The sequence below is a fragment of the Martes martes genome, assembly GCF_963455335.1.
Source record: "Martes martes genome assembly, chromosome: 1".
Taxonomy (NCBI): domain Eukaryota; kingdom Metazoa; phylum Chordata; class Mammalia; order Carnivora; family Mustelidae; genus Martes; species Martes martes.
In genome coordinates, this window is record NC_137888.1 from 8,708,837 (window position 1) to 8,733,021 (window position 24,185).

Sequence of the window (24,185 nt, forward strand, 5' to 3'; positions counted from 1 at the left end):
CAGTGGGGAGCCTGCTTCTCCTTCTCCCTCCGTTACCCAACCCCAGCTTGTGTGCTTGCTTGCTCGCTCTCTCTATCTGCACTCTCTCTTTCAAATTAAATAAAATCTTTTTTTAAAACTGTACTTAGAATTTTGGATTTTGCTCTTTTGCTGGTGTGAAAATTAATAAACGGAAACCTCACTAAAGTGGAGTTGGAGTTTCCACGGAAAACGTGACCTCTCCTGCCCTACCAGTTTCACCAATTGCAGACCCAAAGAGGAAGAGACAGACTTGACATTACCTGGACTTGACCTTGGTAATACTTTAATATCTCTAGGGGAAAGAAAAAGCACTTACCTTGTCTCCTACAACCCTCAAACACCCCAGCCAAGAAGCCACTACACTTTGAATTCCCAATTTACTGCTGTGGACTTTCTAGTTTATAACAGCCTTCCCAACCTACTCCTTCTCTCCTTAAGAAAGGTTACCTCCCCTTTATTCCCTGAACTTAACTCTGGATTTTGCTGCAACTTGTTTGTCCCCAATTACAGTTCTCTTTTATTCTTGAGTAAGCCCATTTTTGCTAGTAAAATAACTGGCGTTTTTTTTTTTTTTAATTTTTAAAATTAACACTGGGCTAGCAATATCCGGTATGATCCTCTCTCGTGTTGCTGGGTAGCAGTAAGCTGTAGTTCTCAATCAGCCATGCTATCAGAATAAACAACCTATATACACTTAGAACCGTTGCACCCAAACAATCTGGTTTTCACTTTCAGACAGTATTTAATAAATTACACAAAATACAGGCTTTGCATTAGATAATTTTGTTGGACTGTGGGCTAACGTAAGTGTTCTGAGCACATTTAAGGTGATGCTATGCTAAGCTATGATGTTCAGTATGTTGCATTAAATGCATTTTCTTTTTTTTTTTTTTTTAAAGATTTTATCCATCCATTTGACACACAGAGAGAGATCACAAGTACAGGCAGAGAGAGAGGGGGAAGCAGACTTCCCGCCAAGCAGAGAGCCCGATGCAGGACTCAATCCCAGGACCCTGAGATCATGACCTGAGCCAAAGGCAGAGGCCCAACCCACTGAGCCCCCCAGGCGACCTAAATGCATTTTCAACTTAAAATATTTTCAGCTTGTGATGGGTCTATTGGAAGGTAACTCCATCGTAATTCGAGGAAGAGCTACATGAATGAGAAAATGTTTAGGGGCGCCTGGGTGGCTCAGTAGGTTATGCATCTGCCTTCAGCTCAGGTCATAACCTCAGGGTCCTGAGCCCCACATCAGGCTCTTTGCTCAGCAGGGAGTCTCCTTCTCCCTTTTCCTCTTGCTATTGCTCTTGCTCTCTCTCAAGGAAATAAATAAAACTTTAAAAAAAAAATGTTTTGTTGTCACTTTTGTGACTCACCATTGGGCCAATGACGTAATGTGAAATCACCTAAGTCAAAGTGCTAGTTAATACCAGTTGTAATGCCCTCGACTGAATAATTTCTTGGTTTCCTCCAGCGTTAAGATTGTTATGTAAGAAGCTTTCTCATCAGCTCTTTATTGAGAGCTTTCTTCGTGTCTGTCAATGTCAGGGCTCTAAGGGTGCAGTGGTGAACAAAATAGAAAACTTATGATCTCAAGGCTGTGTTTGTTAAATTGTGGCCCATTTGTGAGTTGTGAAATCGATTTGATGAGTCTCTACTACAGCTTTGTGACAATCAAAGTAGAATTTTAATAGTATAGTGCAATGTCGTCAGTCTAGGGCTACATCCGGCTTCTTCACTTATTAGCTATTCAGCAAATTACTTTCATTTTGAGACGAGATCAGCCTGGATTATGTGGATGCGTCCCAGATGCGATCCCAACTATCTTTATGAAACAAAGGCAGAGGGAGATGGGGTCACAGATTATTTGGCCTCTGCAGCAGAGAGAGACTTGAAGATGCTATGCTGTTGGTTCTGGAAATATAGAAAGGGCCTTGAGCCAAAGAATGCAGTTCTAGAAGCCAGAAAAGATCAGGAAACTCCATTCTAGAGACCCCAGAGTCTACAGAGGGGACAACTTCAGCCCAGTGAAACTTACTTCAGACATCTGGCCTCCAGAACTGGAAGAGAAGCAATTTCACTAAGTTTGTGATAATTTGTTAGGGCAACAAAAGGCATAGACAATATATTCATGTACAAGCAAGTACTACCTAAACATCAATTCTTTGCCCCCCCCCTTTTTTTCACACAACTGAGCACACTGGAATTCTACGTTCTCAGGGCTTACTCATATAGAAAAGAATTTGAGGCAAACATGTATAGGCTAAGCTTACACCAGGTTGGTATAAAAGGGGATTTTACAGGAAACTATATGCCCCACAACACCCCTCTGGTGATTGTATCAGACAAACCCAAGCTTGCATGGAAATCTTTATTTAAAAAAAGCCAAAGCTGACTTGAGGTGATTTTTTCAAAAGGATTTATTCATTTATTTGAGAGAGAGAGAGAGATAGCATAAGCTAGAGGGGCAGAGGGAGAGGGATGGAGAATCTGAAGCAGACTCCCCGCTGACCATGAGGCTGAGGCGGGGCTTGATCTCAGGACCCCGAGATCATGACCTGAGCCAAAACCAAGAGTTTGTCTTGTAAGCCACCCAGCCTGTGGTATTTTTGTTATAGCAGCCAAAATGGACTAAGGCAGGGAAAGAAATTTTTTAAAGTCCCTACAAGGGTTGGAATATTAGCCACATAAACAAAACCTCCAGCTGATCTAAATCAACACAACGTGAAATCTGGTTGTTTTTACCAACTTACATCGTTATGCATCTTGAGTTTTACGTACAACAGTGTAAACAGTGTATCATAGAGATCTTTCCATAGCCACATAAAGAGCTTCCTCACGTTATTTTGCAACCTCATAACATTCCCTTTTTTTTTTTTTTTAAAGTAATCTCTATGTCCAGTGTGGGTCTCAAACTCACGACGAGATCAAGAGTCACGTGCTCTACTGAGCCAGCCAGGCACCCCAATAACATTCCATTTTATTGATGCACTGAAACTTCTTCAGCCAATCCTTCTGCTGGTGGGCACAGATTGTCTCTACACTTTTGTTATTATCAATAAGATGACAATGAAAATCTTAAGTCATTTTACACATATGTATGTATATCAAATAAATTCCTGAAAGTAGAACTGTTGAGTCAAAAGATACATCCATTCATAGTTTTGATAGAAACTTTGATAGGAGCCAAATTTCCTCCACAGAGCTTGTAGCAATTTATATTCCTTACAGCAATGTAGAAAGGATCCTATTTCCCCTAATACTAGTATCTGCTGAAATGGTCAGTGAAAAATGTTTCAGAGCAATTTTAATCTTTCTCTCATACTGTAAGTTTGGGCACTTTTTACATGTGTTAAAGCCAGTTGTTTTTTCATGTGTGTAGAACTCCCTGTTCATACTTTTTGCCCATTTTACTATTCTTTTTCTTTTCATAGGAGTTCTTTGAATATTGGAGAAATTAGCCCTTTGTCATAGGAGTCTCAAATATTTTTCTCAGTCTGCCATTTGTATTTTACTTTGCTCCTGATTTTTGTTATGCAGAATTTTAGAAGATAATGTATATAGTCAAAATTATTGAATTTCTCTTATGACTTCTGGAATTTATATTCGTCTAAGAAAGATCATCTCCATTCTTGGCTTATATAGCCGTCTTCTCTTGATTTCGTCTAGTATTTTTATGGTTTTTCCATGCTTTCCATCTTTGATGTGTTTGGAATTTATTTTGGTGAAAGATGGGAGGTATCCATCCAATTTATTTATTTTTTTTCTGTTGGTTACCCAGTTATCTCTATACCATTCATCAAATAAGCCACCTTTCTTTCCCCCTATTCATTTGAAGTGTCACTTTTATTATATACTAAATTCTTCCTCGCATTTGTGTCCATTGAAGGGCTTTCTGTTTTGTTCTATTAATCTGCTGTTCATTTCTGCACTGGTACCAATTATTTAGTGTTACAATATGTTTCAAGATCTACTCAATTTAGTTCTCTTCTTTTTCAGAAAATTTCTGGCTACTTTTGCCTATTTTTTCCATATAAATTTTAGAATGAGTTTTCCTGGTTCAAAAAAAAAAAATCTAAGTGTTGCTTCTGGGGGATTGCATTACATTTACAGATTAATTTAGAATTCACAACTTGATGATGTTGGATCTTCCCCTTCAAGACCTAGTAAGCCTTTCCTTTCACTCCGGGTCTTCTTTACTCCTTTGGAAGTTCCAAGGAGTTCTTATGAAGTTTTTTCCCCCAAATATTTTATTATTTTTTTTTAAGTGGGATTTCATCTATCTCATAACTGGTCATTTAGACAGGTAGATAGATATAGAGATGTTGATCTCAAGAAACTGTCTTATGTGCATATATAGATAAAAATATATAAAATTCTATTTTTAAGTAATCTCTACATCCAATGTGGGGCTCGAACCCACAACCTCAAGATCAAGAGTCACATGCTCTACTGACTGAGCCAGCCAGGCACCCCTTGATTTGTATATATTAACTTTTCATTAAGTTTGATTAGCTTTAGGTTGGTTATGCGCTTCAATTAGCCACAAGCTCCACCTCTCTCAATCATAGTAGACAATTTGTCTGTTTCCTGAAGGATTTAGATTCTGTGACAATTAGATTGTTAAACTGGCTTAGAATCGGAAACAAACATAAAACAATTACAAGGGAACCGTGGAAGAATAGACAATTGCGTGCTTATTAGTTAAGATGGCCCCTTTACTCTAACACACAAGGAGCTCTCTCCAGACAGCTCGGTAGTGCCCAGGCTCAAGTGTTCACCCTCCAGAGGATACAGTGGTGTTTTGTTGTCAAGGGTCCAGTAAGAATGGAGGACAAGCCCAGTGAAGACAGAAAAAGCAGTCTGCACATGTTTTTTGGGTGGGTTGGGCTGACTGTATGGAATCAGGCAGTTCAAGGACCTGCGGGGAAGACTGGGGAAAGCAAGTCAACCCCAGCATCCTCACGCGCCAATGGCGGGTGGTCAGTGAGACGGCATGAGCCTCGGGGAGGTGGGTACTAGAGCGACGGAGGGTCTGGGTCTGGGGCCAAAAACCCAGTGTTTCCTGAGCCCCCAGCTGTCTAGTCCTAGAAATTACTTCACTCAAACTTGGGTTTACTGGCCTTTCTTCTTCCTCCAGCACCATCTTTTTCAGAAAATCAAACTTTATGTTTTTCATTTAATTATCTCAGGCTGCTTATATATGCCAGACCCCAAAGGAACTGAAGATACGGGCTCTGTCTGTCTCTTCCACACAAGGGGCGCTGGCCTTGCAGCCGGCGATGGGCTATGTGATCAGCACTCACTTTACTAGGGCCTCCCTATGACAAAGTGCCTCCCTGTGCATGAGGACCTGTGGAAAGGAGCAAGACGAGGAGTCTGGGTGTCAAAGCTGGCCCCCGCATATTTGTTAAATAAGCGATCTGAGCGGGACTTGTTGGGTGAAAGAAGAGGAGAAGATAGTATCAAGCAGTTGGAATGACATGACAGAAATGCAAGAAACGCTGAGTGGTTGGAGACACAAGAGACAGAGGCGAGGCCTCCAGGGCCCGAGTCATTACTACAATCTCAATTTAGGGTAACATGTTAAGTAACTTCTTTTAGAGCCAAAATGTTGAAGGGCAATCTTCTCCTTAATTTTCCACCTCCCATCTGCTTCTGGTTCACTTTGGGGGGGGAACCCAGAATGAGACAGATGTTTGTTCCTTACATAAGAGGGAACCCCAGCTGTCTCCCATGCCTTCACTTTACACTCACAGTATTTTTGTTTTTGTGTTAAGAATTGTACTGTATACAGAACCTAAAATTTACCATTTTAACCCTTTTTTAAGTGTACAATCGGGTGACATTAATCTTACTCACATTACTGTGTCCCCATCACCACCATCCATCCCTGGAAATTTTTCATCTTTCCAAACTGAAATGCTATACTCATTAAACACTAACTCCCCATCCCCCACCCCCAGCCCCGGGTACACACCATTCTACTTTGTGTCTCTGATTTTGGCTATTTCAGGTCCCTCATGCAAGTGGAATTATACATTCGTCCTTCTGGGACTTACCATAATGTCCTCAAGATTTCTCCATGTTATAGCATGTGTAAGAATTCCTTCCTTTTTAAAGCTGAATAATAATCCATTGTGTGTATAGACCACATTTTGTTTATCCGTTCATCTGTCAATGGACACTTGGGTCATTTCCACCTCTTGGCTGTTGTGGAAATGCTATGAACATGGCGTCCAAGTATCTAAGACCCTGCTTTCAGTTCTTTTTAGTGGCATTTCTGGATCATATGGTAATTCTATTTTTAACTCTTTGAGAAAGTACCTTATTCTTGTCCTAGACTTACAGTATTTTAAAGTCTATTTCCTTTCCCCCTTGGCTTAAAGGTGGACTTCCTTGATTTACATGGGGAACCACTTGCAAGGAGCTCCCTATATGGGAGTAGAAGTAACCTAACAAGCTCAACTTGCTAGTTTTCCTCTTGGCTTCCTTGAAAGTAACCATATTTATGAATAAATTGCTCTGAAAACTAGTGTTTCTCCGAGAATGGTTCAGGAAGCACCTGCGACAAAAACAACTTGTGACACAAGCAAATTCCTGAGTGTCATCCCATCTACTGATCCAGAAGCTCTGGGGAGGAGGCTAGGCATTCTGCAAGATAGCAAGCTCTCCAGGTGGGTCTCCTGCACATCCCAGTGGGAGGACCCCTGCTAAGCATAGTTGCTTTGCTGGATTCCAACTGTAACAGACAGATTTCTGACCTTGGAATACTCATACCCATTCTCAAAAATGCTGGAAAGGGTCCCCTTCACTCTGAGCTTCAGAGACAGCACCGAGTCTGGTTGAAAAGGATTGAATAGTCTGGAATGATTACTATAGGACTTAACAAAATATGGACACAAGATCGTGCGTGCGCGTGCACCCGCGCACACACACGCACGCACACACACACTCCTGTAACAGTCACAGTCCCAGCTGTTCCTTCATGTAGAGTGGGGAAACGCCTTAGTTGGTCCACATCCTGGTCCCAATCATACTTTCTTCTTTGAAGACGTTGGTTTTGCGTGTTCACTGGTTTGCCTCACTGACCTGCAGGTAATACCTCCTCGCAGGTCTCACACCAAAGCATTTTATTGCAACAGCACAGAATTCTGTCCAGTCTCCTGGGTAATCGGTCAAAACTTTTAGGTACAAACTTCATCAACTATTTCCACAAATCTAGCTACTTGTACTCCTAATTTAAATGGGCATAATGAATAACTAATGGGCAATAAGGTTTGTTCTCCTCTAAAACACATCTCACCACACCTTCAAAGCTAGGAGTGCTGTGGTCTTATACCAGCTGGTTTTACAGGAAGTGATAAATGGGCGGGGTAGTTGCAGAAACTGCCTTCCACACGTTACCAGAAAGGAGCAGCCACCTCAGGGATTTCCTGTCTCACTTTCTCAGCGCTGGGGTTGAGAACATAGGGCTCTGGAGGGAGACAGACTTAAGTTTTGTTTCCTGGCTCTGCTGAACTTGTAGAATGGGGTAAGCCCTTACTTCCTAAGGAGGTGGTAAGAAAGAAAAGGATTCGGGTAACGCACTTGGTGCTGTGCCTGGCCCCTGGTAAACGCCCTAGCAGCGGGGATCATGTTGTCCCCATGCACACGTGCCACTCTCCCATCAACACTGCCTGCGGCTCTTCGTGTCCAACTGTTAGAGCGCCCGTGTGTTCTGCTTTGCTGTGGCCGCCCTTGGCAACCCCACCTCTCCCAGCACACTCCCTGCTCTCACTGCAGTGACTAAGAGCTAAACACAGCACCAGCTTCCTCTGGGAGGAATGGAGTCAGAGCATTGGCTCCAAAGTGGGGTGCCGAAGGGCCTCTGTTGGGAAGTAAGAAGATACCCGAACTGTTAATCTTGTTTTTCCTCACGTTTCCAGACATTGGGGTGGGCACAGTCTTCTTTTTTACTGATGGGTGCATGATCAAAACTGTTTATAGATCACAAAGGCGGCACGGAGATGATAAGTTGCTACAACCCTGAGATACACTTACAGTCGGTATTCCCATTTTATAGCTGAGAAGACTGAGGCACAAAGTTTTACCCAAGCTAGAATGTGGGGAAGCCGAGTGTCACACCCAGGCAAGTTGCTTTGGAGCTTATACTGTCAACTGCTGTGGTATCGCTAACGAAAGACTTAGAGGTACATCATGTTTATAAGACTTCGTCGGTGTTCTAGGAGAAACATAGGGATGTTGTTGAATCCCTGTCTTTTAAGATTTCCATTAAAAAAATAAGGATTAAATGACATAACGGTATTTTCAGAAACCATTAAGCTGTTTTTAGATACGAGGGAGAAAAAAAGTAAAAAACAAAATTTGTAAATCTAGGTACAGATACAAGAACTGCCTTCTACAGCATAACAGCTGATGACATTGTTAGTTTTGTTGTAAATTTTGATATATGAACACGTGCACCCACCTTGGTGTTAACTATTAATCGGCCGATGGCTATTTCCTCACAATCACTCACAGTGTAAGTTACGCAGGATAAAGTCTACACTTCAATATTTAAAATTTCAGTGACCAAACTTGCAAATGTTTTTAGAGCTATCCCCTTATGTGTAAAAAACCATAATTTTCACACACGTTTGGACGAATACCCATGTTTGCAGTGGTGCTTTTTATCTCTTCAGCCCTTATTTAGGTAATCAGGCGGTTCTGTGCTCCCCAAATCCTAGACTGGGGCTAATGATGCGAGCTGCTTTGGCACTGCACACAGACTAGTAAGTAGAAGGACGTTAGGAGGAACTTAACGTTGGTTGCATTCCAGAACACCCTGGTTTACAGAAAGGATGGACCTGAGAGCACGCATTAGGCCTCGTATGCACCCTCTGGGTGGGAATGAGATTCCACGCAGTGCTCTGGAGGCCGAAAGGGGGACATGAGGTAGGCAAGTCTGGAAGGCAAAGCACGCTTGCTGGCAGAGTGGAGGCTCCCACAGCAGAGCAGGGGCGCCAAGCCAGGACTCTGAATAGGGTAGCTGGCAGAAAGACAGAGAGGCTGGGAAAGAGCGGGGTGACCTGCTGCCAGGCGAGAGGAGTCTGTGCTGAGAAAGGGATTATTTTAATGAAAAGGGATGTCTACAAAGTGGGAAAAAGATCCCAGAAAGGACAGCGTATGAAGGAAGAGTCCAAAGGGTCAGTTTCCCTGACAGTAGCTTCAGGCATTAAAGGCTCCACAATGGAAAGTGCTGGCAAAGCAATTAATTGTACATAACTAAGGTTCCAGCCAGTAGAGTTTTGAAAACTATGTATTTCTTTCGAAGCTGGATGCACTGTGATTTTCTCATGTGATTTTAGAAAAAAAGTTCATTTATAATCTCTGTACCCAATGTGGGGCTTGAACTCCTATAACCCCGAGATCAAGAGTCACATGCTCCACCAATTGAGCCAGCCAGGTGCCCCTTAACATGTGATTTTTTTTTTAAAGATTTTATTTATTGATTTGAGAGAGAGAATATATGCGAGAGTGGAGGCGGGGGGAGAGGCAGAGGGGGAGGGAGATGGAAAGAATCCCAAGCAGACTCTGCTCTGAGTATGAAGCCTGACCTGGGGCTTGAACTCATAACCCTGAGATCATGATCTGAGCTGAAATAGATGCTTAACCAACTGAGCCACCTACCATGTGCTTTTAATGGGCAAGAGTTAAATACACTGTGGTATCTTCAAGCCCTCAGCACTGCTGAAGTCAATGGTAATGGCAATTATTATTTTCAGAAAATAACATACTTTGGTTTTAAAATATGGTACGAAAATAAATGCTTTAAAGGACATAAATGAAAGGTTAAAAGTAATATTCAACAAGTGTAAATTTTTAGGGAAATATACTGACAGCCCATATATCTACATCAACAAAGAAAACAACTCATTACCTTCACACTTTATATTACAAATTTTGTGCTAGCATCAGATGATATATTATTTTATTTTCTTTACATAAATTGAGGAAGAAACATACAATCAGATCCAAATATATTACAAGGCATTTAGGGAGGTGTGTTTTGTTGCCCCACAGAAAATTATCTGAAATCGACCTTCAAAATTGAAATAAACTTATTTAACAGCACTATCCCGGCTCTTTTCCTATTTAGGATATATCCTGGTTTTCACAGCAGTATCAGTAAACGGATTTGAAATTCTGTCTTACGTGGTTAACATTCCAGATGTTCCAAAAAATCATACTCAACACATTCTTCTAGTTGTTTCAAGACCCTTGGGCTATCTGTGACAGGAAACTCCAAGACCGGAGGTCCTTGGTTATCAGCAGGCAGTTTACTCTGGGTTTTAAAAGCACAACTGAGAGTCTGGAAGAATGGCACCAGTTGCCTGATGCTGGAAACAGAATGCTGGCGCAGAAGGGGGAATTCATTCTTCATGGTGATCTCATCAGAGCTGCCAATTTCCTGCAAAAAAAAACCAAAACACCACCCAACCCCGTAAAGATGATACGGCTTTGCTAAGGGTTAGAGATGCAAGTGAGGTCCACACGGGCTGCAGACCTAAGCAGTGGGTTCTTTAGGAACATTCACTACCAGCACTCATGACAGGTTCCAAATGAACTCAAATGCTGGTCTTCAACTGACATTTTCCACCCCAGGCCCTGCCCGTGCCCTCCCCAGCCAGGCTCCAGCCATTTTTCCTGCAGGCCTGTCCTCAGCATAATAAAGGGACTCCGTGTATAACACTTCCCCGGATCCCGATCCCGTCATCCAGGATGCTTACCTCGGCAACTGGGATGAGAAAGTGACATAAAAATGAGAAAGTAAAGATGGGATTTCTACCACCTCCAAGTTTTAACACTCGGATCAAAGAACTTTAGAAAATTATTCAAAGTCATTCAAGTCAAGCGGCGCGTGAAGGACTTCTCTCACTGCCTAGATTTGTCCCTTCTGCCACAAATATAAATTACAAAAAGGAAGACATTTACCCCATATTTTAGTTTTAGAAGTTCCAGAATCCTAACAGTGTGGGGTTTGCATTCTTGGTGACTCTCCTCGAGATCCGACAGGAAGGCAGGGCCCTCTGTGTCCACTTCTGGAACAAATGCCCACCTGTAACTGGACCAAAAAAACCAAAACCCGACATCAGGCTCAAAGCCAACTTCAAAAAGATTTTTAAACAGTTTCCTTGAGATATAACTCACACACCATACGATTCACCCCCCTGAAGTGTATAATTTAGTAGCCTTTTGTTTATTTGCAGAATTGTCTATCCATCACCATAACCAACTTTAGGATGTTTTCATCACCTCATGAAGAAGCCCTGCTCCCTTTACCTATCAGCCCTCCATCCCTTACGCCCCCTTCGTCTAGGCCACCACCCATCTATTTTCTGTCTCTGCATATTTTCTTATTGGGGACAGTCATAGGAACAGAATCACAGGACATGTGGTTCTTTGTGACTGCCGTCTTTCACTTCCCACGATGCTGCCAAGGTCCGCCCATGCTGCAAGGACACGTCCGTACTTCATCTCTTTTTATTGCTGAATATTTCATTGTATGAATACTTATACATTGATGGACTTTAGATTTTCTCCACTTTTTGCTTATTATGAATAATGCTGCCATGCATACTCATATATATCAGAACCCACTTAAAAAAAAAATCTTTCTTCCTTACAGCAGGTTTAGGTTCACAACACAATTGCCTGGAAAGTCCAAAGACTTCCGAACTAGCAACAACCCCCAACAGCCTCCACCAGAATGGTACCTCTGTAACCATCGGGGAACTGACATTGACTCATTGTTATCACCCCAAGTCCCGAGTTCAACTTAGGCCTCACTCTTGGTGGTGTGCATTCTATGGGTGTAGATAAATGTATCATGACACGTAGCTACTGTTAGAGTATCAAATAAAATAGTTTCCCAGTCCTAAAAATCATCTGTGTTCTGATTCCCTCTCTCGTAACCCCTGACCACCTTTTCACTGTCTCCATAGTTTTGCCTTTTCCAGAATGGCACAGAGTTGGAATCATACAGTCTACAACCATTTCAGATTGGCTTCTTTCACTCTGTAGTATGCTGTAAAGAAGAATCCACATTGTAACCACAAACATTTCTACATGATTACTCTCTCTAGGGGGAATAGTACAGAGAGCAGTGGCATCTGGGGCCAGGCATGAAATTAACCATATGAGCAGCTGTGTTAAGCCTATAGGAAATGTAAGCCAACAGCGGCAAAGTGAGCTGGAGACAGTGTTCCATTTATTTAATTAAAAACAAACGGATAATGAAATCTACACAAATGCAGTGAGGACCACCAGTCCCCGACTCTTGTTTTATAAGCATTCAGTAGTGAAACCCCCTGAACAACCCCCCACCTCACCACGACACTCCCCGAAACCCATCCATAAACACTACTATGAGCCAAATTCAGGAAACCGCAGGTGTTGTGAGAACTCTGAAACCTGGTCTTCTCCTCGGCCACCAGAAACCACTACCGGGGCTTCCCATACACGGGTCACGACAAAGTAAAAGTGCTGACAAGGAAAGTCACCATTTCAAAGAGGACACATGGTCTTATCTGACTTACATTTGAAATAACGGCATCTTGTCAGGTGGAAAAGAAAGTGCTGTGTCCAGGAATTTGCAAGCTGATAAATATAAGACCAGTTCACTCGGGGGTATCTCCCCCACCGAGGGCCCATTTCCATCGGCAACTGAAACTTTCATTCTGTTGATTTTATTGCTGTTTCTATAAATTTGAAAAGAAACTCTTGTTACAAATTTGTTCGCATACGCTGTAGTCCATCTGCCTGTGCAAGGTCCATAAGGAGCCTTTTTCGTTTAAGAAATGGTCAAATAGCTGGTCCCTTCCCAAGTACTTCGAGAAAATAACACAGAGTGTTAGATAACCGTGCATCACAAAGTGATGTGCACCACTCACGTATGCACACAGACGCTCGCACAACTCACCTCAACGATTCGTCATCATCTTTCAGATCTTCTTCAAGTTGTATGAATATCTGAATCTTCAAAAGAAAACATAAATACAATTTACTATTTGAGAGAGATTAAACCGAGCTTGATGTTTAGAATGTATATGGCCGGGGCGCCTGGGTGGCTCAGTCCGTTAAGCATCTGCCTTCGGCTCAGGTCATGATCCCAGGGTTCTGGGATAGAGCCCCGCATTGGGCTCCTTGCTCAGCAGGGTGCCTGGTTCTGCCTCTGCCCCCTGTTCTCCCTGCTTATGCTCGCTCTCTTCATCTCTCTTTCTGACAAATAAGTAAGTAAAATCTTAAAAAAAAAAAAAAAAAACAAAGCAAAAAAATCAGCAACATGAGAAGACAACCTACAGAGTGGGGAAAATATTTGCAAACCAAATATCTGATAAGAGGTTAACATCCAAAATATATTTAAAAGGTCATACAACTAAATAACAAAAAAGCAAATAATTTAATGTAAAAATGGGCAAAGGACTTGAATAGTCATTTCTCCAAAGAAGCTATCACGGCCCACAGGTCCATGAAAAGATGCTCCACGTTATTAACCATCAGGGAAATGCAAGACAAACAAACAAAACCCCAGTGAGGTATCACCTCACACCTGTTGGAACGGCTAGCATGAGAAAGACAGGAAATGACAAGTGTTGGTGAGGATGTGGAGAAAAAGGAACATTTGTGCACTGTGGGTGGGAACGCAAACTGGTGTAACCACCGTGGGAAGGAAGTTCCTCAAAAAATTAAAAATGGAACTATGCTATGATCCTGCAATTATACTTCTGAGAATGTATCAGAAGGAAATGCAAACACTGTGTTGACGAGACATCTGCGTCTCCATGTTCACTGCAGTGTTAGTTATAAGACATGGGAAAGGGGTGCCTGGGTGGCTCAGTCGGTTGGGGCCTCTGCCTTCAGCTCAGGTCATGGTCCCGGGGTCCTGGGATCGAGCCCCGCATCGGGCTCTCTGCGCAGCTGGGAGCCTGCTTCCCCCTCTCTCTCTGCCTGTCTCTCTGCCTGCTTGGATCTCTGTCAAATGAATAGATAAAATCTTAAAAAAAAAAAAAAAAAGACATGGGAAAAACCCAAGGGTCTACTGATGGATGAATGGATAAAGAAAATGTTGTAGATTATAGAGTAGAATATTATTCAGCTATAAAAAAGGAGGAAATCCTGCTGTTTGGAACAACATGGATGAGACTTGACGACATTATAATAAGTGAAATAAATCAGACAAAGACAAATACCGCATAATCTAATTTATATGTGGAATCTTAAAAACAAACACACCAAATTCATAGAAAAAGAGATCAGATTTGTGGTTATCAAAGGCAGGTGTGGGGGAGGGGAAATGGGATGAAGGTGGTCGAAAATTACAAACTTCCATTTTAAGATGAGTAAGTACCAGGGCATCATATCCAACATTATGACAATAGTTAAAACTGCCGTGGGGTATATATAAAATTATTAAAAGTAAATTTAAGAATTCTTATCAAAAGGAAGAAACATGTTTTTCTTTTCCTTTTTTTATATCTATGAGATGATCGATGTTAGCTAAACTTACAGTGGTCATCATTTCACCATATATGTTAGTCAAATCACTCTGTACACCTTAAGGTTATATATTACTGTATGTCAATTATATCTTGGTAAAACTGGGAAAAAACGGTTTAAAAAAAAGCAAATAATATCAAACAATTCAAATCAGTTGGAATAAGCTGATGGTTAAAAGATCAAATATGATTATAGAAAATAAAATATTCTCTATTTAACTAAAAGCTATGTGCTACCAACTTGAAAATTTTCATATAAAATTAGCTATATATGAAATAGTGCATAATTCCTGAAAGAGAATTTTGAAAAGATTCCTAAGTATGTGTTCAGAATCTTAGAACATATCTTTATGACTAAATTATAATTAAATGTGAATAAGGAAGAACTAAAATGTGTGGAATATTTCAGAAATGCTGCTCTTAAAAGCCTACCCACAAACTCGCAATGCTTTCTGAGATTAGTGGTTGTTAATAGCCTTCTAAACAGCATTAAGCTTTTAATCTTAAATTTTTTTTTAAAGATTTATTTGATGGAGAGAGAAGAGAGCTCAAGCAGGGGGAGAGGCAGGCAAAGGGAGAGGGAGAAGCAGACTCCCCGGTGAGCTGCAGGGTTCCATCCCAGGACTCCAGGATCGTGACCTGAGCCAAAGGCAGATGCTCAATGGACTGAGCCACCCTCAACCTTAAATATTTCCCTATAAGATATGGCTTCAAAGAAACTCACAACATAGATACAGTGAGCCTGTTATGGAAATCTATTATCAGTGAATGTGAACATCGGCCAGGAAGATCTTTGACAGAAATATGAGGGATTTAGGAAGGATAATTTTTCATTAGGAATCTTTAGTTACATGAATTTGTGGTATGGTATGGTAGGTCAAGGTATGTGATGGTAATATTTCTAGTCATGGGTGTAAACTCTATAATTTACAACTTAAAGCATTAATCTGCGGATCATGTAATTAACATCACCATAAATTACAGTTTACACCAGTAGCTCAGAGATATGATGACCTGACGTCTTCCCTCTAGTTTGCTTTTGACTTCACTTGAGATGGCCCCTCCAACTCACATACTGGGAGGGCATGCATTATCTAAAGATGATCTGACCCTCTTTTCGCCCTAGAGGCACTAGATCTGAAAGACTGCCTAGGAACTTTCCTTACCATAGTAGCAGGAAGATAGTAACTTACAGAGATTTTTACGTTTCTTGAATTTTACCTTCTTGACCTGTCCAATGGTGGCCAGTTAGTAACGTGTACATAGTTACTCACTGTGCCTTAAAGTTTTATACTTTGTTTATACAAACTACAAAATGTCCCAGGGATGCATTAAATGGCTTTGTCTCAAAACAAATTCCCTATTTAACCAAGAGCTGACGATGTGCTACCAGCTTGGTTGAAAATTTCGCAGATAAAATTAAGATATAAATGAAATAGTATATTAATCCTGAAAAAAAGCAAAAAAAATCAAAACGCTTCAGCCCCGCTTTCAAGAGTAAAATATTTGTACTTACTAATTCAGAGACCATTATGGGCCACAGTGAAGTCAGATGTTGGGGAGATATTCTTAGCAGCAAAACTCTGAAAAAAAGAAACATCTGAGCAGCAACTATGGATGTCTGTCCAACTCTGAGATTGTCTGTCAGGCGTTCTAAGGAAAGAAGATTTTCAAGATGTCACACAAATATGCAGTTTGAGGTTTCTCACTAGACAAAGAAAAAAAAAACAAAACTGTATTTGTTTTGACATTTAACAACAATGCAGCCTAAGAAATGGGTGCTGGGAGAATGTTTCTGCCCTGCTCGTTTACCACCAGCCCTCTTCTTTATGAAGTGAAGCGGTTCATGGTAAGGGAGTGAACCAACTGGCGCTTCTCCCCTGCCACAGCTGACCAGAAAGACATCAACTTCTGACTTAGCCTGGAAATCCACTGGATGACCAATGACCACTAAATGCTCTTCTGAGAATATCAAATATAAGACACAAGAACCACAGACAGTCCTTGGTGAGTGATAGTGTTCTAGAATCACACAGGCTGGCTGGCCACTGACACTGTATCTGGGAGTGAGGAGTGGGAAGTAGAGTGAGTGAATGAAAAGGAGAGGTATTCAGTGAAGTTGGTATTTCATGGCCAAGACTTTTTAAAAACTTTAATTCCTGTAGGGAAAGAAGGTGTGAATTCCTCTAGCCCCTAACAGTCTTCTCCACTTCTCCACTGAAGTAATTGTTTGCAGAATGTGATTTCCCCCCGCCATAATAATTTAAGGTTTCTTAGGAACATGAAAAAATTGCTATAGCAAACAGCTGAACTACTGTCATGCTAGTTAAGATTAAACTTCTATTTATCTAAGCTAGCTTAAATAGGTTTTTACTTCTTGCTTTTAAAAATACTCTTGACTGGGGCGCCTGGGTAGCTCAGTGGGTTAAAGCCTCTGCCTTTGGCTCAGGTCATGATCCCAGGGTCCTGGGATCGAGCCCCGCATCGGGCTCTCTGCTCAGCAGGGAGCCTGCTTCTCCCTCTCTCTCTGCCTACTTGTGATCTCTGCCTGTCAAATCAATAAATAAAATCTAAAAAAAAAAAAAAAAAAAAAAAAACTCTTGGCCGGGGTGCCTGGCTGGCTCAGTCAGTACAGTATGTGACTCTTGATCTCAGGGTTGTAAGTTCAAGCCGCATATTGGGGGTAGGGATTACTTAAATAAAAAGAAAAAAAATACTCTTGACGAAATGAAGGATCAAGCATAACTCAGACACTTGACAGACATGTTGGCATTTTTTGCTTTTAAAATTCTTTTTAAATAATCTCTACGCCCAACAAGGGTCTTGAACTCAAGATCCCAAGATCGAGTGGCACATTCTACTGGCTCAGTCAGTAGAATTTTTTAAAGAGTGGCATTCTTAGAGAGTGCTTTGGGTTTCTGGTTCTGGATGAGATGGAATAAACAGATTACATCCTATTTCTCTAACAGCAGTTTAAAAAAAATAACTTGGAACAAAAATACGTAAACTGCATCAGAAAACTGAAAAGCGAAGGAAAGGTGACAGGACCGCCTAGGGTCTGTGGGACTTAAGCAATGACCTGAAGGTGAGTTCCCGAGGGTTTTTAATTTTTTATTTTATTCTGGCCTGGACACCTGAGGAGATGGTAAGCTGGAACACCAAAGTTTCAACCTGAATGAGAAGAGGCATCAAGAGACACAAATGCAGAGATGGTAACAGAGGTTTATCAGGAAAGGATTTTAAAAAAGATGTGGTCTAAAAATATTCCAATAATCAATTACGGACATTTGAAACAAAAAGAAAATGTCAGCAAAGAAATAGGAGCTACAAAGAAGAGCCAGATGGAAATTTTAGAACTAAAAAGTAAAATAAAATCACTTTAATAGAAAAACCCTCAGTGGCGGGCTCAACAGCACACTGGAGATGACAGAGGAAAGAGGGAAGCTGAAGATGGAATCTGTGGAAATTACTGAAACTGAACAAAAGAAAGAAAAAAAAATGAGGGGGGTTAAATGAGCAGGTTCAGGGACCACTGGGACAATGAACAATCTAACGTTTCAGTCACTGGAGTCCCAGAAAGAAGAAAAAGGGTATAGACTGGGAAAATATTTGAAGAAATAATGTCCGAAAACACTCCAAATTTGGTAAAAGATGTACATCTACAGATAGAAGACGCTGAGTGAACCCTAGGAAGGATAAAACCAAAGAAATTATGTAACATTCAGTTACATAATAAAACGTGAAAAAGTAAAGATAAAGTCTTGATAGTGGTCAGAGAGAAATGATAGATTACAGTAGTTCCCTCCCTCCCCATCTCATCCATGGTCCTGCATTCTGAGGTTGACCTTGGTTGACTGCCGAAGCAGATGACCCTCCCCCTGACATATCGTCGGGGGGTCATTACACATCACATGCCTATGTCACACCTCACTCCATCTTACCACATGGCCACCCTTCTGTGAAGACAGTGCAGTAAGATATTTTGAGGAAGAGAGAAATGACATTCATGCAACTTTCACTATAGTATACTGTTATAATTGTTGCATTTTATTATTGTTACTGTGCCTGAGTTATGAATTAAACTTAACCATAGGCATGTATGTACAGCAAAAAGCTTAGTCTATGTAGTATCTGGAACTGTCCATGGTTTCAAGCATCCACTCGTGGTCTTGGAATGTACCCCCCGTACAAAAGGGGGGCTACTGTAACTAAAAAGGAACAATAATTTGAATGAGAGATTTCCCTCAGAAACCACGGAGTCAGAAAAAAGTAGCACATTTTTCAAGTGCTGAAAGAAAAGAACTTCACCCCAGAATTCCATTTCTCATGAAAACATCCTTCTGGGTGTTTGGTCACCCGGACCAAAAAGAAGGAAGATGAGATAAACAGTCTCCATGAAGGGAAACAGAGAGAACTTGTGGCCAGCAGACCTGTACTCAGAGAATATGCAGCAGATATGCTTCAGACGAATCAGAAATGGTCGGAAACGTGGAACATCAAGACAAACGAGCATTCCACGAGTAAAAAGGACATTCTCTATCTTTCTAAACCAGGCTGGACAGTCGAAGTGGTTTTGCTAATGGACCACGCTGTGTGAGGTGTTACCAGAGGGGAAGCTGGACGCACAGTCACAGGAACGCTCAGTACTGCCTGTGCAGCTGCTTGTCAGTCTTAATCCACGTCGAAATAGAAGTTATTTTTTTTAAAGATTTTATTTATTTATTTGACAGACACAGATCACAAAGTAGGCAGAGAGGCAGGCGGAGAGTGGGGAGGGTGGGGGAGTTAGGGAGTGGGGGAGGGGGCAGAGCAGGCTCCCTGCTGAGCAGACAGGCCAATGCGGGGCTCAATCCCAGGACTCTGGGATCATGACCCGAGCTGAAGGCAGAGGCTTTAACCCACTGAGCCACCCAGGTGCCCCCAAAACAGAAAGTATTAAGGGAAAAAATGGTTTGTACACATAGGGCATATTTCATATTGGTGCTCCAAAGAAAAGCCAAATTCACGAGATTATTCTTCAGCCAAGATGATCTATTTTAGAATCATGAATGTTCTTCAATCTCTAACCCTCCTTCCTTAGCTGAGTGATAAACCTTACGAACCCAAGGAGTTTCTGTGAGCAGAGAGCGGGAGAGAGCCCTGAGCTCCTACTCTCTCTCCCTCGCAGAGGCATGATCTCCTTAGAACTGCTGGATGCTTAGATCCTGCTGTGGTCAAACCACACCACGCTGTTTGAGAAAGGCTCTGGTCTGTTCTTTTCTTGTTCAATACACCCAATACCATCTCTTTCGCTCTCTGGGCCTCAGCCCACTTATTTTAAAGGTGTGTGATGGGAGACGGGGGAGAGAATGAACAGGTCTTTGGTCTCAGGGTGGGAAGGCACCAAACGAACCATGTGATGCACTGGCCTACAGGGTCTCCTTTCTAGTTTCCTCCTCCTCCTCACAGTGGACTTAAGGCTGCCCTTTCAGACAGCATCCAGTGGCCAGGAGCATACAGACCACCACAGACGCTGCACAGGCACTTGAGGACTAGTGACTCCTGTTCTGTCTCCTCTCCATGTTTTGCAGGGAGGCAACAAAGTTCGGCTTGACTCTACATTCACTATCATTTTTCTTTCTAAAATTTTAAATCCAATTTTGTTAACATATAGTGTATTATTAGTTTCAGGGGCAGAACTCAGTGATTCATCAGTTGCATAGAACACCCAGTGCTCATTCCATCAAGTGCTCTCCTTAATGTCCATCACCCACTTATCCCATCCCCTCCCTGCCTCCCCTCCAGCAACCCTCAGGTTGTTTCCTAGAGTTAAGAGTCTCTTATGGGTCTCTGCATTCAGCCAAAGTCTTTGGAGGGCTGCCATCACCCTTACTGGCAATCCTGGTCACCATCTGCCTGAATCAGCAATACAAGAAAGGATCTGTTGATACCGGAACATTCGCTCTCACATATTTCAAGTACTCAGGACTTTATGATGTGAAAATCTCCTTCTGTGTTTCACGGGTTGAAATTATGTCAGTTTTAGTATAAAGATATCTTATTATTATGAATATAAAATATAGTCATAATTAATAATTGTGAGAGCTGTTAGTGTTCTGAACTGTAACAATTAAGACCTTTCAAATAGTTAATCAAGTGGGCACGTAAGCTGACAATTACTACTAATATCAAGAGTCATCAGGATGACTTGGGGAAGAGAATTTGTGAGCTGACAGATATATTTATAAATTTCTTTATATTTATATATTTACTTATGTGTACATTGATTAATTGTAGGCTCCATGCCCAGTGTGGAGTCCAGTGCAGGCCTTGAACCCACAACCCTGATATCAAGACCTGAGCTGAGATCAAGAGTCAGGCACTTAACCAACTGAGCCACCCAGGCACCCCAGCTGACAAATGTTTATAAACACTTTTTTTTTTTAAAGGGCAGAGCAAAAGATTAATGTCATAATTCTACCTGGAAACAACCCAAATGCCCTACCATTGGTGAACTGGTGAGCTAGTCACAGAATGGATACTGTTCAGCAATAAAAACCAGTATGCTGTTGATAAATATGGTATGGACGACTCTCAAAACACATTAGGGAAGTCAAAGAAGCCAGACGCAAAGGCTTCACCCCACCTAATGACATTTAGGATATTCGGGACAAGAGGAAACTATATGAGTGGAAGGCAGATTAGCACTTGCTGGGGACCAGGGGAAGGGAAGGGGATGACTTCCAAGGGGCTCAGGGGAACTTTCTGGGGTGATGGAAATGTTCTACATGTTGACTATGGTGATGGTTCCATGACTATATGTGCTTATCAAAATTCACAGAACTGTATACCCAAAAGGGTGACTTTTATTGTATGTAAATTATACCTTAGTAAACCTGGCCCTCAATAAAGAATTTACACCAGAATTCTAATATTTGAAAAATTATCTGATATACTAGTTTTCATAATATTAAACAAAGAAATCCTTTAAGAATTATATTAATTTTATTTGATTCCATTCAGGCTATGAGTCTTAAGGAAAACACATTTCTATTTGAGAATTCTTTTGTTCTTAGAGAAGGGTGAACTTAGGCAGAATGCCCACTTTACCACCTGCACATTTTATGAGGGGAAAAAAAACCCTTTAAGATCATGTACAATAGCTGCAGTAGTTCATTTTTGAAGCAAAGCATATAGTGAGTACAAAAAAGAGAAAAACTGTTAAGGAAAGGTTAGGGACTTCTTCACTAGCCTCGGTTAGTGCTGTGACCTTGAGTATCCTGACTGTAGGTGGATCTAGCAGGAGACAATGCTAAGAAAGTACTCAGACTTTCAGAAACTACCTAAGAAAAACTAACAGCATTATAATCATTGATTTTTAAAATAAAGTTTCAGATTCACTGATAAATCTCCAGAGGTCTTCCACAAGCACTCATTTTAACACTCTGCCATCCGGCCTGAACATGCTGTGGGCCACTCTGGTAGTTGCCCCAGCAGGGGGTCCATCCACGGTGAGGGGGTGTGTGTGTGTGTGTGTGTGTGTGCTGGGGGTGAGGGTGGGGTGGCCTTCTTACCTTGTATCAGAGGAAGGTAAAGGTGGTATTGATCAAGTTCTCCACTGAAGACGGCAAAGGCCTGGCGCTTTAGCAGCATGGCTTTCTGCTCAAAACTCGAGAACAGTTTTAAAGAACTGCTCTGCATGTCTAGAATAAATACAGCCAATATGTTCCATTTAGTGAGAAAACCGCAATTAGAGGTAAGTGAAAAGACATTCATAATCGTGTCATTTCTATCCTTCCTGGTGAAAAATCATGGTCCTAAGTAATCATTGTCTCGTGGTTATTACTGACATATTTATTAGTAAACATAAATACTTCTTGAAGGACATTTAACAACAGAGCATTAGAAGAGGATATGAGGGACAGACAATTACTCCTAATCAATCATGGTAAACCTATCACTACTTTCAAAAGTATTCCCCCCGTGGTAAAGCTGTAGGGAAAGGCTGTTGGAGCCTTCTGGTCAATGCACTGGAACTGGGAGGCTCAATCGTGAGTCCTGACACATTAGGCACGTTACATTACAGTTTGCAGCTTAGATGGCGTCATTGAAGATCCGAGGGGAGTCCTGAGCTACGTGGTAAAAGCGGATTATGATGGGATCGGGCCTTTAAATGTGTGATTTATGTGCAAGTAACATGCAACTTACTCATTAGATCTTTAAACATTGTTTTCTCGTGAGTCAGAAGATGGTCAATAATGGACTTCCAACTGGATATTAAAAAAAGCAAAGTTAATTAAATATGTAAGGGATGACAGTCTGATTAGAGGCATCAAGAAAAGAACATGCCCCTTTGAGATCTATTAAAACCCGTTTCCTGAAAAGAAGTTAGTGAAAGGAATAGGTTTTAATACAAGGGAAAGCTGAGCAAAAGCTCTTCATTTATAAACTTAATGACACAGGCGATGAATAACAAAGGAAAGAAAGAATAATTCCCAGCTTACGGTAAAAGAGAAACAGTTTTTTCAAGAGCTGCCCTTGTGCTGATGGGAAGAAGTAGGAGTAGTGATATCAAATACGACTAATTTTCCAAGTGGGCTCCCCAGAAGAGCAACAGGCTTTCAAGGTGAAAGCCGCAGGACTGCGAGGAGCGGAGGGTGGGAGGGTAGCAGGGCAAACTCTGACAGTCGCCACCCGCCATCAAGGCCACTGAAAAAGACGTGACCATGACGGGGGAGAGCCACTGTGTGGTTCTGTTGACCTTCCAGGAAAGGGCGTGGGAGTTCACCTCACATCTGTATTTCAGCGGCCACGCCTGGCTGGCTGCACAGTGTCAGTGAGAACTCGTGAAGCGTGAACTGAGATGTGGGATAAGGACAGCACGGTGTCACCAGCAGGCTCTGTCATCTTAGCGCTGGAGTACTCTGTGACCCCCAGATGGAGCAGTACTAGGCCAGGGGACACTGGAACCCTGGATTGTGCACTCTGGGGATAACATGCTCTCGTAACCGAAATCCTTTTGATAAAAAAATGCACCTCTGTATTTTTAAAGCACCCAACCCCTCTGCCATGAACGCAGTTAACACGCGAGCTTGTGACAGGGCCGTCCTAGGATCTGGGCTGATGCTAACTGCTCCCATTTCAAGTAGGAGAACTATGTCAACCGAAACACTTTCTCCACTGGAGGATCTGCAGCAGCCCTTTGTCAGAACAGCGTCTCTTACTGTGCACAGCAAGTGTCCATCTGAAAGAAAGCAGGGTCCAAGAATAACTCCAGGACTTCTTTCTTCCAGGCTCGCTTCGTATAGGCGTAGCCGCTCAGAGAGCTCAGCAGCTGAGCGCCGGCCCGGAAGCTGGGAGCGTTGTAGGCACTGAACAGGGGTGGGGAGGAAAAAGGCTCAAGGTCAAAGAGTGTGCAAAGAAAGCCGCTTGGTGCCTTTCCCATACCCGATTTTGCTCCCTACGGCCAGGACACCAGGGAGAAGACGGCATTACCTGTGATTGCGTAAGTAAGGAAACACGTAATAAAGCAAGCGGGAGATCAAGGGCACCGCTTTCTCCTTCTCGTCACTTCGATAGACCATGTCCAGGAGAGATGCCAGGACCTACCGGCGCAGGATCACAAGGAAACAGAAACCTTCTGAG

General features: G+C 42.0%; 1 protein-coding gene across 4 annotated transcripts in view; it reads right to left on the reverse strand.

The window, feature by feature from the left end:
- Positions 1–9,497: 9,497 nt before the first annotated feature.
- Positions 9,498–24,185, reverse strand: part of DOP1B (DOP1 leucine zipper like protein B) — a 99,903-nt gene continuing 85,215 nt past the window's right edge. For 3 of the 4 annotated variants that reach the window (XM_080796745.1, XM_080796744.1, XM_080796743.1), the window contains 9 exons: positions 24,036–24,145; positions 23,765–23,911; positions 22,749–22,810; positions 22,115–22,243; positions 16,078–16,214; positions 12,986–13,041; positions 12,603–12,764; positions 10,999–11,128; positions 9,498–10,474 (listed from right to left, as the gene is read on the reverse strand). In XM_080796745.1, the coding sequence (XP_080652871.1) occupies positions 10,223–10,474; positions 10,999–11,128; positions 12,603–12,764; positions 12,986–13,041; positions 16,078–16,214; positions 22,115–22,243; positions 22,749–22,810; positions 23,765–23,911; positions 24,036–24,145 (1,185 nt within the window). In that variant the 3' untranslated portion in view covers positions 9,498–10,222. The remainder of the gene's footprint in view (positions 10,475–10,998; positions 11,129–12,602; positions 12,765–12,985; positions 13,042–16,077; positions 16,215–22,114; positions 22,244–22,748; positions 22,811–23,764; positions 23,912–24,035; positions 24,146–24,185) is intronic. The other variant, XR_013966418.1, reaches the window with a different exon arrangement.